At 39.6% G+C, this 18,444-nt stretch overlaps 1 protein-coding gene across 1 annotated transcript in view; it reads right to left on the reverse strand.

Annotated features, from left to right (window-relative positions):
- The window catches only part of mpp7a (MAGUK p55 scaffold protein 7a), a 56,963-nt gene extending 39,299 nt beyond the window's left edge, over positions 1–17,664 (reverse strand). Inside the window, exons 1-4 of the mRNA XM_063003616.1 lie at positions 17,598–17,664; positions 15,721–15,798; positions 10,291–10,371; positions 3,353–3,484 (exon numbers count right to left, since the gene is read on the reverse strand). Of these exons, the coding sequence (XP_062859686.1) occupies positions 3,353–3,484; positions 10,291–10,371; positions 15,721–15,798; positions 17,598–17,633 (327 nt within the window). The 5' untranslated portion in view covers positions 17,634–17,664. The remainder of the gene's footprint in view (positions 1–3,352; positions 3,485–10,290; positions 10,372–15,720; positions 15,799–17,597) is intronic.
- Positions 17,665–18,444: the final 780 nt, after the last annotated feature.

Here is an 18,444-nt window from a genome sequence, read left to right on the forward strand (position 1 = left end):
GCATACTTCCTCCAATCTAGTGCATACTCTGTAAGTATGCGATTTCGGACGCAGCTCGTGACTTAATTGTCGCATAGGCCAGACGTCACTTGCAAAAATAGTAACGCACAGTAACTTGGATAAGTAACTTTAATCTGATTACTGGATTGGAAATAGTAACTCGTTAGATTACTTGTTACTGAAAAATTTGGTCAGATTAAGTATCAGTGTATTTCTGATTCCCCATCTTAGCATTACTGACATTATGTTAATTTTAACAAATTATAGTCCATTGCATGGCCAAAAATATATGAAGTTCCTCCACACCAAACTTGCCAAACCTTCTTACAGTCCTCGCTTTGTGCACAGGGACACATTCATGCTTATTCTAGCAGTGGGTGTGGCTGAAGCACCTGAACTTCTGAGCCATACTGTGTAAGTCATAATACCATGTCCATAATGGCATGTCAAGTGTGAGGATACTGAGAAACTGGATGTGGTTTGTGGTCTGGACATGTATTGTATTTCTGGAAAACATGTTGAGTGAGACAACCGTCAGTTTCTTATTATCTACAGTACACTGTGCTTCATACTGCCAGTGCCCCACATGTCTAGGTTGACTAGCTACATTCCGAGTAAATTACCTGTATCATTTCTTTAAGAGATGTCTATATTAAAAATAAAATGTGGTTTATGAGTAGAAATGAACTTAAAATACACAGGAATAAATAGGAATGACGAAGTAAATGGGAACGTGGGGAGGAAGGAAGCAGAGGGCTGGAATAAAACGCTCTATTTCAGCTCTTATGTCTACTGTAATACAGCCTGAGGGACCAGACATTATGCACTAGCTGTAAAAACATAGGGAACGGTGTTTCTTCCGAGCTATAGACAGGTACACGTGTGTCCATGTGTCCTCTTATTGAACTGGAACACGTGTGGTGAAGTAAGGTAGTTTCTGTGTGTATGAATAAATGATTACTGGTGTTAAACAATGACACAGCTGGACTATGTGCTGCCTTTTAAGTGTTTGTTAAGTCTGTTTTTATTGCAATTATTCCACCAAGAAAACAGTACTTTCACATGTCAGCTCTTATTCATGTAATGACAGCAGGAACTGCCTTCTGTCCACAACCAGACACTTTGCTACACAAAGACCCTAGTGTATGAGCATGTGTGTGCTCCTGCACCTCCCAAATTGCCTGTAATGTAATACAGAAACACAGAAACATGGACAGTTGGGAATGCCAAGTCAGACGAGGCAAAGGATGGAAGGAACTGGAAAAACAAAAGAATCCCAGTTCAATACCAGTGTGACCTGCGGCACCCTCACTTTTTTAATTGTATTTATTTTTTAACAACTGCTTTATCATGGCCAGGGTTGTAGTGGGTAAACCCTGAACTGGGTGCCAACCCAGTACAGAGCTTCACTTTTTCCTTAATCTTTAATCAGACATAGTCAATGATTTATGTGTGCGTGACTGGTCGGCAGCACCACTGAGATTTGAACCCGCTGCTCCACCCGAGCACCTTACACTCACCTAAACAGTCTAATCAAACAGCCTAGACTTAATCTACAACTGAAGTCAAACGTTTACATACACATGTAAAGGACACCAGCTTGTGATTTTAATTCTTTCCACAACTGTTGTTTGTCAGTGACTAAAAACCTCAGGAAGTTTGCATGTTCTCTTTGTGTCCGAGTGGGTTTCCTTCAGGTTTGATTCAAAGTCAGGTAGTCAGGCCAGTTAGAGCTACTTAAAAGTGCCCTAAGTATGAGTGATTGTTTAAACAGTTAACAATGTTTTTGTACTTTAATTTCATCTTCAGGAACATTATTTCCAGCATACTCTTTTAATTAAGGGGCACACTTCTGTTGCTACCAAATGTATCCACTCTCCACCAAACCCAATTTTCTTATTCCTGTCATTTCCGCTACCAGATCAAAGATCTTAAGTTACCAAGAATATTGTGTGTACTCATATGCGTTTGGCTCAATCTCAAAAAGACCTCGGGCCCAAACCAACCTCTCTCTGCTGTATGCTTTATTAGTATAAAATACTGGCGTCATGGTCTAAAAAATGACAGCAATTAATCAGCGCTACTGAATATGATTTACTCGACTGGTCACGATTACACAAATGGATAAATGAAAGAGCGTGGCATGCTAACTCCGAGCCTGCTGAGTGAGAAAGGGGGAGGAAATCAAGAGAGAAACAAACGGAAAGGAAACAGAAGGAAAATTAGAGTAAGTTAAACTGTACAGGCCTCTTGTTATAATGGGCGTCTGAGTCTGATTATATGAAATTGTAAGTCAAGGTTCACATCATATTCTATTTAACAGGCTTTAGATTGAAAGGCTGTTTAGCACTGAGCTATTGCGGAGTGCAAAAAGGATAGAGCTGTATAGATGGCTCCCACACTTTAGACCGGGCTGGAAAGGTTTGTATATCCTTACCCTTACAAGTCATTTAGTGTGAAAGATTTTACCCAGATTCTGTAATAATCAAATATATTGAAAACTGTCAAATTATGGAAGTATTTTCACTTAGAAGGAAAAGTTAACAGATAAGACATTTTATGGCCACTTTTAATTACTTTTAATTACTGATCATCTTATGTTTAGATGAAGACCTGAAAAGGCCTACAAGTCTTTGTACAATGTCTTGCACCCTGTGTGAAATCCAGTGAAGGTTAAGTGATGATCAGGGAGTGCAAAGGTTATAGCTGGACATGAATCAAGCCAGATACAACATAATCCTCAAAAAAAACTTGCTTCCTTCTGCTCGGACAATGTTTTCCAACTCGCAAAGCAATGATTTTACATTTGTTGTCAGCACAAGAGCCAAAATTCTATCCTATAAGAATTTTAAATGGAGATTTATTAAGCTCAGCATTCATGGCGTGGTATTTCAGAACAAACCGAACATTGCACATGTGTTTACTAGATTAACTGCAAGTCATCTTGCTCCCAATCCACACTGAATAGCAGGGAACATCAGTATTTTATATTTTTGTTTTAATACCAATACAACGTTTGGCTACATCACTACAAGTAATAAATAATATGATCGTAGCAACAAAACAAAGAAAACTGCCTATCCCCTGTGTGTGTATGTATGTCTCTAAAAACTCATCTCTTCTCACAACATTTTCATTCTACTTCTTGAACTTATATCTCTAACCTATCCTTACACACTGTTGAATTGTTTTTGTTTTGTTTTTGTTTTGTCTTGTTTTGCGTGTTGTCGTTTGTTTTCACTTTTTATACTGTACAGCGACCTTGAGCTTGGTGAAAGGCGCTATATAAGTTGAACTTATTATTATTATTATTATTATGTGTGTGTGCATGTTTATATTAAAGGACTCTTACAAGAGGCTCTTTATTCTTGACAAGTCGTATGATCTTCACTGAATCTTCTTCATCGTCAATGTCATCTGGAAGTGGAGGAAGTTTAGGATCATAACTCTTTTGAGCCACTGTATCATGAACTGACAGCAGGCTCTGCAAAGACAAAAAATACACACACACACACAAACACACACACACACACACACACACACACACACACACAGTCATGTATCTGATTTGGTACTTATGTGCTGGCTAATCAGATGCACTTTGATACTCTGAGCATCTGTCTGAGAGCTACATAATAAATCACCACTCTTAAGAGTTCTGCTTGATTTTTTTTTTCTATCCAAATGCTGAATAAATATGTGTATTCAGAATGCGGTATGCTATAATGCACGAGTACAATAAATTATAAAAAGAATCCACTGGGTTTTTTTCATTTTCAATACAGGAGTAGAACACTTAGCTATGATTTTATCTACAGAATCAAGCAAATAGGATATAATGACATGGTGCAGTGAAGCAACAAATCTGAGTGACCGGCTCTGGTAGGTACAACCAATCATGAACACAGCATTAGTGTCTAATATTTACACAGACCTTCCAAATTCTTAATCCTCACATACACTGATCAGTTATAACATTAAAACCACCTCCTTGTTTCTACACTCACTGTCCATTTTATCAGCTCCACTTACCATATAGAAGCACTTTGTAGTTCTACAATTACTGAACGTAGTCCATCTGTTTCTCTGCATGCTTTGCTAGCCCCCTTTCATGCTGACTCTCCCAGGACCACTACAGAGCAGGTATTATTTAGGTGTTGGATCATTCTCAGCACTGCAGTGAGACTGACATGGTGGTGATGTGTTAGTGTGTGTTATGCTGGTATAAGTGGATAAGACACAGCATCGCTGCTGGAGTTATTAAACACCTCACTGTCACTGTCAGCTGGACTGAGAATAGTCCACCGAACAAAAATATCCAACCAACAGCATTCCATAGGCAGCGTCTGTGACCACTGATGAAGGTCTAGAAGATGACCAACTCAAACAGCAGCAGTAGATGAGCGATCGTCTCTGACTTTACATCTACAAGGTGGACCAACTAGGTAGGAGTGTCTAATAGAGTGGCACACCACCACCATGTCATTGTCACTGCAGTGCTGAGAATGATCAACCACCCAAATAATACCTGCTCTGTAGTGGTCCTGTGGGGGTCTTGACCATTGAAGAACAGGGTAAAAGAAGCTAACAAAGCATGCAGAGAAACAGATGGACAAGTGGAGCTGATCACATGGACAGTGAGAGCAGAAACAAGGGGGTGGTTTTAATGTTATGGCTGATCGGTGTATAATATACAGGGGTTGGACAAAATAACTGAAACACCTGTCATTTTAGTGTGGGAGGTTTCATGGCTAAATTGGACCAGTCTGGTGGCCAATCTTCATTAATTGCACATTGCACCAGTAAGAGCAGAGTGTGAAGGTTCAATTAGCAGGGTAAGAGCACAGTTTTGCTCAAAATATTGCAATGCACACAACATTATGGGTGACATACCAGAGTTCAAAAGAGGACAAATTGTTGGTGCACGTCTTGCTGGCGCATCTGTGACCAAGACAGCAAGTCTTTGTGATGTATCAAGAGCCACGGTATCCAGGGTAATGTCAGCATACCACCAAGAAGGACAAACCACATCCAACCGGATTAACTGTGGACGCAAGAGGAAGCTGTCTGAAAGGGATGTTCGGGTGCTAACCCGGATTGTATCCAAAAAACATAAAACCACGGCTGCCCAAATCACGGCAGAATTAAATGTGCACCTCAACTCTCCTGTTTCCACCAGAACTGTCCGTCGGGAGCTCCACAGGGTCAATATACACGGCCGGGCTGCTATAGCCAAACCTTTGGTCACTCGTGCCAATGCCAAACGTCGGTTTCAATGGTGCAAGGAGCGCAAATCTTGGGCTGTGGACAATGTGAAACATGTATTGTTCTCTGATGAGTCCACCTTTACTGTTTTCCCCACATCCGGGAGAGTTACGGTGTGGAGAAGCCCCAAAGAAGCGTACCACCCAGACTGTTGCATGCCCAGAGTGAAGCATGGGGGTGGATCAGTGATGGTTTGGGCTGCCATATCATGGCATTCCCTTGGCCCAATACTTGTGCTAGATGGGCGCGTCACTGCCAAGGACTACCGAACCATTCTGGAGGACCATGTGCATCCAATGGCGGTGCCGTGTATCAGGATGACAATGCACCAATACACACAGCAAGACTGGTGAAAGATTGGTTTGATGAACATGAAAGTGAAGTTGAACATCTCCCATGGCCTGCACAGTCACCAGATCTAAATATTATTGAGCCACTTTGGGGTGTTTTGGAGAAGCGAGTCAGGAAACGTTTTCCTCCACCAGCATCACGTAGTGACCTGGCCACTATCCTGCAAGAAGAATGGCTTAAAATCCCTCTGACCACTGTGCAGGACTTGTATATGTCATTTCCAAGACGAATTGACGCTGTATTGGCCGCAAAAGGAGGCCCTACACCATACTAATAAATTATTGTGGTCTAAAACCAGGTGTTTCAGTTATTTTGTCCAACCCCTGTATATGTAAGTGTTACAAAGTGGGTAATGAAAAGCAATGGCTCTGTAATAATTCCTAAATAAAGTGATGCATTGCATATTTACCTAGTGCTTCTTTACTTTGATTGCCACTGATCAGCTGTTTGGGTGAAGCCAATTAAAGAAATCAGATTTTAATCCAAGCTTTGTGCTTACATTTTAATGAGCTGTAGTTACATATGTTTAAAACCCTCCTTGCTCCACCTTGATCAGACATCATCCTGCTTCATCAGATGAAATCGTTAAATTCCAACATAAGGTAATACAGTTTTCAGTCTTCTTTGATTTATAAAAAATGCCAACATAGACAAATGAATGAAAGAAAAAAAAAACTTCTTTAACTATGATGCATGTCAGGTACTGCTGGAAACATTTACTTTTCCTTCAGTTTCCACACAGATAAAAAAAAATGAACAGCTCAGTGAAAATACATAAAAATGAAAAAGCAAGAGAGAGTTAGTAGAAGAAAATTGTCCGTTTTATTACATGGGATCAAGGCCTTGAACAAAATTCAAGATGTGGCTGAAGAAGAGCAAATATGACAGAGACAGAGGAATTGCCACATTTAACCCAAATGCATGTCTTGCACCATTTAAATAGAGCAAAACTTCATAGACTAGACTCTGGAGTCTGGCTAGCAGTGTATCTGAAATTTCATGTGTTATTAAACGTTCATCAGTTTCATCCGTTATTATTAACATTATTTCTATTGACATTCCACAACCTTCTCATCAAATTATTAATCCATTTTACCACACACTATACAGCTCCAGCCCAAGGACAAGAATCCTACAAAGGCTGCTATACACAGATCAGCCACAATCTTACAACCACCAGCCTAATATGTTATCAAAACAGCTCTGACCCGCCAAAACATGGACTCAACAACACATCCGTCGGTACTTTTGACAATCTTTAAAAATTAAAATTATCTGCAATTTCAAGTCACAGTAGCTCTTCTGTTACAATCTTGCTAAAAGAAAACAGTTCTGTGTATATTTTCATTGGAAAAGTAAAACTAGCCATATTTATATGGACAAGTAACTAACAACCATAATCACACCAACAGGAAATACGAGTCTTTGCCACACAATTAAATAAAATCATAAAACAACCAAATAATAGTTTTAGTTACTGTATGTGCATTTCAACCCGCATATTTTTTAAAACTTACAATGAATGAATGAACAAACTGTATGAAAGAGCGTAATGTTAGGTGGCCCAACATTTCCACAATTCTTTGATTTTATAATTTAAGTTCATATTTCAGAGTTTATTGATCTGTATGTGAAATAAAACTACACTATATTGCCAAAAGTATTCACTCACCCATCCAAATCATTGAATTCAGGTGTTCCAATCACTTCCATGGCCACAGGTGTATAAAACCAAGCACCTAGGCATGCAGACTGCTTCTACAGACATTAGTGAAAGGATGGGTCGCTCTCAGGAGCTCAGTGAATTCCAGCGTGGTACCGTGATAGGATGCCACCTGTGCAACAAGTCCAGTCGTGAAATTTCCTCGCTACTAAATATTCCACAGGTAACTGTCAGTAGTATTATAACAAAGTGGAAGTGATTGGGAACGACAGCAACTCAGCCACGAAGTGGTAGGCCATGTAAAATGACAGAGCGGGGTCAGCGGATGCTGAGGTGCATAGTGCGTAGAGGTCGCCAACTTTCTGCAGAGTCAATCACTACAGACCTCTAAACTTCATGTGGCCTTCAGATTAGATCAAGAACAGTGTGTAGAGAGCTTCATGGAATGGGTTCCCATGGCCGAGCAGCTGCATCCAAGCCTTACATCACCAAGCGCAATGCAAAGTGTCGAATGCAGTGGTGTAAGACACACCGCCACTCTAGCGCAGTGGAAACATGTTCTCTGGAGTGATGAATCACGCTTCTCCATCTGGCAATCCAATGGATGAGTCTGGGTTTGGTGGTTGCCAGGAGAACGGTACTTGTCTGACTGCATTGTGCCAGGTGTAAAGTTTGGTGGAGGGGGGATTATGGTGTGCGGTTGTTTTTCAGGAGTTGGGCTCGGCCCCTTAGTTCCAGTGAAAGGAACTCTTAATGCTTCAGCATACCAAGAGATTTTAGACAATTTCATGCTCCCAACATTGTGGGAACAGTTTGGGGATGGCCCCTTCCTGTTACAACATGACTGCGCACCAGTGCACCAAGCAAGGTCCATAAAGACATGGATGAGCGAGTTAGTTCATATGCGTGTGAAGGCAGACGAGCGAATACTTTTGGTGTAGTGTATATGAAGGCCGTAAGAGACAACACTTTGGCTGTCCCCAACCAGCCTACATGAGGTCAGTGGCAATTACAAATCACATGTAAATAACTGTACATCACACATGCAATACAACAGGATTGTTTTTATTTTAAATGGAAAGCTATTTCTTTAAAATTACGAAGTTCTAATTTACGTGTGTGCGAGTATTCAGCTTCACCATAATGTGTTGGTAGCAGAACTGAGGGCGATTGATAGAGACGTTAAGACTTCTAATTATTTATTTACTGAAGGATCACAATTTAAATCCAGGATTTAAATCGTCATTACTATGAATCATCACTAAACACAGAAATACAATAAATTGAACGATGCAGAGTGCTCACATCTGAAGCTTTGCTAACTAAACTGCAAGAGCAACAAGGACTTTTTATAAAGTTTTATACATTTGGGACTGGAGCGGTCAAGATCAACTTTGTGATTTCAAAAAAGAATATCCAACAAGAACAAAGTAAAAAACAGCAAATGAGGTAATTAGACTCCAAAATAAATAGCAATAGCTCTTTGTGTTTAGTTAATTTAACAACTTATCAGAACTGTACAATTTACTGCTTTTTTATAGATACAACTAGTTAGGAATTAAGTTTACCCTATTAGTCTAACCCTCCACATCAGTAAGGTGCCTGCATAAACACAGGAAAAATCATCTGTCTCGAGAAAAGGACCTCCCACTTCGAACAAGCAGCCCAGGATTAAGCCTTGAACCACAAAATGAGCCTATCCATCACATAGGTTTTTAGAAAAATACAAGCATATGTGCCATCATGTTTGCCATTCACTGCCTTCCATCCTGACCTGACTTTGACTCTGTAAAGGTCAATCCAAACAGTTCAATCTCTCTCTGAACACTGGCTTATGAATAGGGGTCAAGAGTGGTCAAACTCTACTCCAGGTTCTCTATTGTGTGTTGGGTGCGTGACTGTGGATGCGTGTGAGCGTTCATTAGCTGCTCTGGGCTTCAAGTAATAACAGATTGTCATGCCTGTCAAAATACAGAAGAAGGAACCTGCAGTACAACTCTCATTAAGGAAAGAGTGTCAAATAAAAAGCCATTTAAAAACCTGATCAAACCCAGCCAGACCACCTGTTCATCCAACCAGCTCAGAAAGACTGGAATGCTGTCAGAGCTACGACTGTCAATACTAAAACTCACAAGTGTTTCTCAGCTGCAGCACTTTTACAATCAGGAAACCATAAGTGCTGCTTTGTGACTGTCAGTATTAGTTCATGTGTCAGTCTAATATAAATAAGGTAGGTTTTTGCATGTGTGGATTTGCACGGAGGTGGGTTTAAAGGGGCTCTGATTTATGTTCACTAGCTGCAAATGGATGATTTCAGCCATAATTGAGTGACACAGTTACAATCATACAGAGGCGCCATTCAGACCCACAGCAGCCATCTGCTTGTGCTTTACATACCCGACAACACAAATCAGGAAGAGAATAAACTGTGCACATTAGATAAGCCTGGTTTTTGCTTTCACAGATGTGCTAAAACAATCTTATGTAGAATATTCATGGTTGCACTGTATTTTCAGTGACCTACAGATAACAAGGAAAGTAATCTAGTTTTCAATACAAAGTTTTGGTAAATAAGCATGTTTTGTGGAACATAGGGAATATAATATACAACTAGGGTTAAATATTAAATATATTACATATTAAATATAATATATGTAATGCACACATTATTTGGCCATATGTGTTTCAACTACACCCTTTGCTCACTGATGTAGAAAATCAGTTAAACTGAATAAATGATGTGCTTCCAACTTTGTGGCATTAGTTTAGAGGAAATCAGTGCCCATGGTTTAATTTGATTGGTGTACAAAAACCTAAATGGCCAGCACCAAACCCTTTGGGATGAATCTGAACAGTTATTGCAAGCCAGATCTTTATTGTCCAGCATCATTTTCTGACCTTACAAATCCTCTTTCGACTGAATGGGCACATGTTTTTACAAACACACTCCATTCTCTTGTTAAAAGCTCTCTCCTGGTAAAAAGTATATCTTATTATATGGGCTAACTTACCTTAAAGTGGGGCATTGACAGCAATTTAATCAGTTCACTGATGTCTGCACTCAATGGTTTAGCCTGCAACTCCTCAGACACCTGAGAGAGAGAGAGAGGAGAGAGAGAAAGAGAGAGAGAGAGAGAGAGAGAGAGAGAGAGAGAGAGAGAGAGAGAGAGAGAATAAATTAATGCCCTGTAATGGACCATTTCTGACTTGTGTCAGTGTTTCTCAAGGATACCAGACCTGCAACAAACCTGATGTGGATAGAGCAGTAATTAAAGTTAAAATAAAAATGATGACTGTATTGACAGTTCAGACCCACCACCCACCAAGACACTGAACAGGAGAAGGTTGTAAGGAAAAAAAATACAGTGACTGTCAATTGTGACAAAAAACAATGCAAAAAGACTTAACGACCTTGCTCAAAAAGCCAACAGTCCAGTACCTTAACCACTAAGCTACCATGGCCTTCCTAAGCTACCACCTTCCTAAATGCAGCAAGGAAATTACTCTGTTTTTTACTGAACAAGCAATTCAGGATACAAGTAGGTAAACAGGAATTCAGTTCAGCACTTTACATAAACAAGTCTGCTAAATGCCATATTTTTCAGAAGAACATCTAGAGGAACATAACCATAAAATCACTGACTCCACAAGGTTGTGTGTGTGTGTGCTACACATTCCTTTAGTAAAGTTTAAAGATGGGGGCAGATGAGGAGAGGCTTTGCTCATCATCTCCCATGATGCCATTTAAACTACAGCCTTCCAAGGCTTGAGATGTTGTATAGATTTTGCATAATTGATTTGTTTAAGCATAACCCCTATAGGATTGGTGGTCGGTCATAACCAACCCAATGGGAGCAGTCGGTGCAATGAGTAATAGCCACGCTGAACCTTGGGGACTTGCGTAAGCATATCTGCCAACACAATCATACAGAGTACGTAAGAGTGAACAGTTTCTCCTGCTTGGTGAAAAGGGTCAAGAGGACACAGGTGTAAGAGCATAAACAGGTTTAGAGTCACAAGCTATAATAAACAGCTTTACTTTAGTTAGGTTCAGGGTCAAAGCCATCAACACATGCTTTCAAAGTGTTAACATCTCTGGAGGGAAGCACATAAAAGCTGGCATACACGTCAAATTGTGGAGGCAGAAGAAGAAAAATCTGCAGAAACTGGCACAGAGTGGGTGCAGTTGTGAGAAAACAATGGCAAGTAAAGTAACGTATTATATATTTAGGATAAAATTAAACTGATATTAAAGACTTGTGGTTTATGGGCATTTTGGGTGATGCAGTAGTATAATATACCAGCCTACTACAGCTGAGATCCGGGGTTTGGTGCTATCGGCCATCTTTACAAATCATTGGCTGGACATGACGTCTGGAGGGCGCTCAACAACTTAGCCTTTGGGAGGTGCACTTGCCAGTGTGCTCCTAGTGCCGGTCCCAAGCCAGATGGATGGAAATTAAAGTCTCATTAGTGTAGGAACAAGCTTAGTTTGTGTTCCAAGTCTCATACTACTGAACTAAAACTTTGGACATTTTGAGTGCCTAAAAGTTCACATTGCCTAAAAGTTCACTTATTAGGCAGACTATTTAGTTCAGTAGTGTGAGACCTGGAACACAAACTAAGGAAACGTTATACTAAGCTTGTTCCTACACTAATGACACTTTATTTCCATCCACCTCAAAAGTTTGTCTTTTGTAAACAAGTCTTGTACCATTCCCAAAAGTTTGCTTTACACCGTTGAGGAATCATAAACAGATATCTTCACTCTTAATACATATCTACCTCCCGTTGGGGTCACCACAGCGGATCATATGTCTCCATACTGTCATATGTCATACATCTTCTGTCACCCCACCACCTGCACGCTCTTCCCCACTGCATCCATAAAACTTTTCTTTGACCTTCCTCCCCTCCTCCTGCCTGCTGGGTCAATTCTCAGCACCCTTTTTGAGACTAAACTCCCATCCCCTCATCTGGAAATGCCCCAACCATCAAACTCCGGCCTCCTTAAATGTGTCTCTAAAACATCCGACATGCTCTGTCCCTCTAATAGATTTGTTCCTAATCTTCACTATCCTCGTCATCGCAGCATCTTCATCTCTACACCTCCAGCACCCTCTTCTGGAATAATAAATGTATATGTAGTCTCCTAAAACCTTCAGTCTCATTGCATTAGTTGGCTGGCTTAGAGTTTCTGTACTGCCATGCTGTGGCAAAATGGAAAACTGGACAGCTGTTTTGTAACCAATTATTATTATTAATTAAATAAAGACAGTCCGAGAATAAAAACTGAAATGAAACGACAAGATTTAAGCAAATGTGGATGTGTGTATGTGTATATAACTGTTCTGTAACTGTAATGTTCTCTGACTGACTGCTAACTGTAAAATGTGTTTGTACCCGAGTACATTCTGAGCATTAGCAAAACCCACCCGCTGTGTTGGTTCTAGACTACATACTGAGCCAGACAGAGGTTAACAAGTCATTTTATGTGAAGCTATAAATTAAAGGTCCATTAGAGAAATTTAACACGTAAATAAGCTGCAGCAGGAAACTGTTGAAAACAGCACAGAGAGGCTTATTCCACACTGGGATGAGCAAAGTGATATGCTAGCAGAAACACCTGAGGGAAGTCATTCAGTAACTTATATACACACACGTTCTAACAAACAACCACATTCACCCACACACACATGCACAAAAAACACACTCAAATATCAGATCAATCTTGTGTGGGACTGTTAGGGATACTGAAGGGAGGTGTAAATCTGAGCTTCAGATTCAGATTCGAGCTGAGGATTCAGAACCAAGATCATAATTTAGAGAAATACAAGATGCTTTCAGCTCCGCCTTATTCAGGCAAAAATCAGCAGGAAACAAGAACGCATGAAAGCTGTTTAGCACTTTCTGACCAAGATCCTGAAGCTGCCAACATTGAATGAGGTTTCAAAATTGCACATAAGGTACAATGGTGAGTCACGATATATCAGCAGTAGTCTTCCATCGGTAAACTAAATAAGTAAAGCTTTTTATACCCTATATGACAAAATGTTGACACCTGACCATGAGATTGTTCACAGCGTGCTTACATTGCATTGCAAAAGCATGGGCATAACAGCAATAACATGTGCCTAATAAGACAAAAAAAAGCATTTGTGAGGCCTGGCAATGTTTTAATCTATCTCAAATGTAACCAATGCGGTTGGAGTTGGCTTTAAGCCGACCACTGGAGTTTATTCACAGTCATGCAAAAACATAAGGTAAGAACCCTACCCAAACTGTTTTCCAAACACTAAAACATATAATTAACTTTAAACAATTATCTATTATATCTGCTACCAAAGTGTGTGGCCAAAATGCCAAACCCATAATAGGTGTCCGCATCCTTTCAACCATATAGTTTTTCATTTTATTTTCGTCAAGTACTTTATTCTGTTTGGGGTACCTGTTCATCTTAAAGGCAAAAGTGCTCGCGCTCCAGTAGAATTGTTTGCTTGAACAAATTTATGCAAGACAATGAATTTAGTAATTTTCAGGAAAACTGTGTTTGCTTCCAGGTGTATAAATAGCCATGGCAAAGGTAACATATGCAGCATTGTAGACGACAAATTTTTTTAGGACATGGCCTGTCTGCAGTCCAGTCGTATTTCCCATGTGTGGAACATCACATAACACAAGATTTATGAACAAAACCCTTGCATACAGTGTAAAAAATGCATGTTAAAAAAAAGTTTAAGACATGTCTTAAGTCTTGAAAAATGTATTGAGAGGTTTTTTATCCTGACTATAATAATTATTTAGGAGCATGGCAGGCAGCCAAAATGTGGGTTTAAGTGTAAAGGTCATTCTTATTTTGGCTCTATGTAAATGGCCGTGAGGTGTGAAATGTTATAGGGACTTTTATTTGACACAGCACTTCTAGTTAATTCTGTGAAGCTGCTGAGTTAGGTGAACGGGCAGCTGGCGCCGAACGAGGAGGAACAAGCGAGAGAGTTGTTAGTGAGAGAGAAAAGCTGCAAATTGAGCCCCTAACTAAAGTGGCAACAAGGTATTTTATGTTTAATTCATGTTTTTTTACATACATTTGTTGCTTTTGTATTATAAATGGATATGTTAATTTACGGTTTAAAGTTATTACGTAAATAGCGAAACTGCATTAGTACTGCGCTAATGTTAACAATAACAGCTTATCAATATACCTTTGTGTAAGCTAATGTTGCAAATTATTTACTTACACTCATTGTTTATTGTGTTTCATTTTATGTGACATGCAATAATCATTCTGAAGTGAAAGTGAGACTCTTTTGCATTTAAAGTCCTTAGTTTTATTTAATATGATTTAAATAACACTATTTTAGTCTTGTAATAAAAATGTATATATAAACATTTGTACATTTCTTTATCTTTGTACAGTCAAAGATGCATTATTTGTATTTTCTTCAAATTATTCATGTATATTTTATTTTGTACTTATTTTTTATAGCTCTTACAGTGTGCTTGTGAAATCACACGGCATTAAAAACCTTCCATCAGTTGACTTTACCATTATTCTGGTTGGTGGCTACATTAAGAGCAATAAACATTCATATTTCTGTTATAAATGTATCTGTCATTTTTCTTTTCAGAGTTTGATCCGTTAAATGCTGCAAGTCAAATACATCATTTAGTTTTTAAACTGATGATTAAATTGTTGCCAAAGCAAGTAGTGGCCGAGGCTGCAATCAATCCCTAATAGATACTATCAGCATCTATAAGAAACACACACAGAAAGTAGCTGAGGTTAATTCAGGCCTTCAATGTTAGAAAAAATTCAATCCACAGAATCAGCATGGAGCTTCTGACCTGCTAATGTGCTTTACAGGGCAAAACAGCTTTTGTGTTTAACAGCCCCCTTTTGATCACATCCAGAGAAAACTACATCTGTTTACATTTGCTTGCTTTGTGTGTGTGTGTGTGTGTGTGTGTGTGTGTGTGTGTGTGTGTGCGCACATCAGCAGGCATGTTGATACGGTACTCAGTTTATGTTATGTTATAACACTAATGTCTTGAGCAGATACACAGAAGATCACGCCTCATCGAACCCTCTCATCTGCAAACTGTCTGCTTGCTTCTTTACTCCAGACATCCATTTATCTTCCCTCTCCCCTCCATCGACACATTACTCCTCATGTCTCCCTCCTCCTGTCTCCATGCCTGCTGTACGCTGTTCTGTGTATGTGTGTGTGTGTGTGTGTGTGTGTGTACGCATGTGTGCTAAAAATATAATTTTACAAGTGCACAAAACAACTACAACCTAATGTGTTCTTATTGAAGTGCCCATGCATTTCAAACACTTTATTCTGGTCTGGGTTGTGGTGGGTCTAGTTCCAACAAGAAACACTGGGCGCAAGGCAGCAATACCCTGGACAAGTGTGTGAAGAGAAAAGTGGTTTACCTACCCCTTGGGCAAGAGAAGCAGCAGAGTCTAGTACTGGAACAGGATATCGTTCTTCAAAACGCTGTAACCTTTCATGGATCTAAATAAAGTAACAAAGACGGTGATTATTATTGTATTAGAAGGTTATATTTTTAAAAACAGATAAACAGAGACAAGCTAAAACAAAAGTATATGCTTATACTTATAAATAGGGATGTAACGATGCACCACAAGACAGTTAAAAATCGATTCACATGTGTAACGATTCAAATCTGTGTACATGTATAATGAATCGATATTCACTTTAAACAGCAGAGGGCACTGGCGCTATTCACCTCACCTGGATGACATCACCACAAGGTTGCCAGGTTCGGAATTTTTCAGCCAAATTTTTTAATGTGAGGATTCTTTCTTTTTTTGTATTATTCATTTATTTATTTAATTAATGTGTGATTTATTTCATTTTAGTTTTTTTAGTTTTTTTTTTTACACAAAAAGGGAAATATGCAGCATTGTTTTGCATTGTTTGTACCTACCTCAGAAATAAAAGGACATTCATTGTTTAGATAAATAAAAGATAAGCACAAATATTTAAGATAAATAATAAAGGAAACTTTGTCATCATTTGTCTTCAATTCAATTTTGTTAAAAAAAATCGGGAAAAAATCGTTTTGTGAACCCAGTATCGTGAATCATATCGCATTGTGGGTAGAGTGTATTGTTACAGCCCTGCTTATAAAGCAGTACAGCAGTAAATCTAAATAAAGCAATAAAGCAGTAAAAATGTGTTGTTACTTGAGAGAAACAATATGTACAGGGAAAAGAAACATTAAATGTAAAAGGAACCAGAACATTAGGTTGATTTGTGGGTGGTTAACGTGCATCAAGCATCAAGTGGACAATATGGCCAACTCGATTAGTAGTATTGCAGCCCCAAACCAGGAAAGACCTCATTCTCATCTCTTTCCCACTCTTCTTCTTACACATTGTAGATGATATCAAATTTCAAACTTGAATTTGCCTCTCTATAACAATCTCTTTCCACAGATTATCATTCCAATTTTTGAGTTCTTTAGCATTTCATAGCCCTTTCACCCTGTTCCCCCATCATAAAAAATGGTTTCTTGGCTGCTACCCTTCCAAAAATGACTACTCCTGATCAAGCTTCTTCATACTGCAGAACGGTCAACTTGGCATCCCGATGAAGCTGCCAGATGCTAAACCAGGTCCAGAATGTGGCGTTATCATGTTGTTGACCATAACCTCTATCTCAGTACGTGCATTTGGAAAAGACTTGCAGTCCATTGATCTGTAGCTGTTGTGATGCTTTGTGGTGTGAAATGCAAAAACTTCCTCTGCAGCAGTAACAACCATCTTTGTGTTACCTGGTCTTTACCTGACAAACGCATTCCTTTAGCTGTAGTTTTGCTGAACTGGCACCTTTATTTAACACTAATTAACACCTTTTAGTTTACATGGCGAACAGAGGGTCAGCATGGGCACCCTGACTGGTCTCTGGCTATACAGCCCCATACACAACAAACTGCGATACACCTTTCTATCAGAACCAGCAGTAACTTCTTCATCAGTTTGAGCTACAGTAGCTCGTCTGTTGGATCGTACCACACTGGCCAGCCTTTGCTCCCCATGTGCATCAATGAGCCTTGGCCGTCCATGACCCTGTCGCTAGTTTACCACTGTTCCTTCCTTGGACCACTTTTGATAGATACTGACCACTGCAGACTGGGAACACCCCACAAGACCTGCAGTTTTGGAGATGCTCTGACCCAGTCGTCTAGCCATCACAATTTGGCCCTTGTCAAACTCGCTCAAATCCTTACGCTTGCTCATTTTTCCTGCTTCTAACACATCAACTTTGAGGATAAAAGCCATGCTCACCTTGACCAGTGAGTGTAGACTCCTCTCCCCAAACATGGCATGTAGAAACGAGCGGTCAGCTGCACTTTCCACGTAAGTCTGAAGTTGAGATGGCAGCCTTGACAACAGCTCATACAGACCTGCAGAGCAAACACAGGAAACACGTTACAAACACAAGAACACAAACACGTGTCAAGAGAGGTGATGTTTAAGACTAGAGGGCAAATGCAAACCAGCATACCAGCAATTTCCAGTCAGATTAATACTTAAGGCTTTTTATATTACACAACACCTTTTATGAATTAAACCACTTTAAAATATCACCAGTTTTACCCTGTATACACAGTCTGTCAGTACAGAGCAAAATCTTTTTTGAGGGTTCATACACACATGGGCAGGAGTTTGTCTGAGGACATCGAACATTGATCTGTCCCAGGCCACACCTCACTTCCTGCTTTTGTCTGACCATTTCCTACTTTTCCAGGAACTCACAACTGGGGCTATAAAACAATTTCCTAAAAGTTTTTTGTAATGATCTCTCCCTGACTCTAAGCTTTTTTTTCCATAGAGAATTAAAAGGCAGTGTTTTTACATTGTGCCAGCTCTTTAAGCTGTTTATGTTGAGGAAACAAAATATAAATAGACAGTACACACAGTACACATAATAGCTGTTGGGTGGCCCACTATTGCTGGGATCTAAGGTTCAAATCCCCAGCTGAGCTATCTGCTGGTTGATGGTCTATTTACAAACATGACTGTCTGTGTCTAAGAGGATGGCCAAGGCCCCGCGGTGTACTGGCGTTCTCTCAGGGGTGACGATGATGGTCAAGATTAGGAACGAGTTTATTAAAGGAACAGAGCAGGTTGG

The sequence above is a fragment of the Trichomycterus rosablanca genome, chromosome 10 (genome assembly GCF_030014385.1).
Source record: "Trichomycterus rosablanca isolate fTriRos1 chromosome 10, fTriRos1.hap1, whole genome shotgun sequence".
NCBI lineage: Eukaryota > Metazoa > Chordata > Actinopteri > Siluriformes > Trichomycteridae > Trichomycterus > Trichomycterus rosablanca.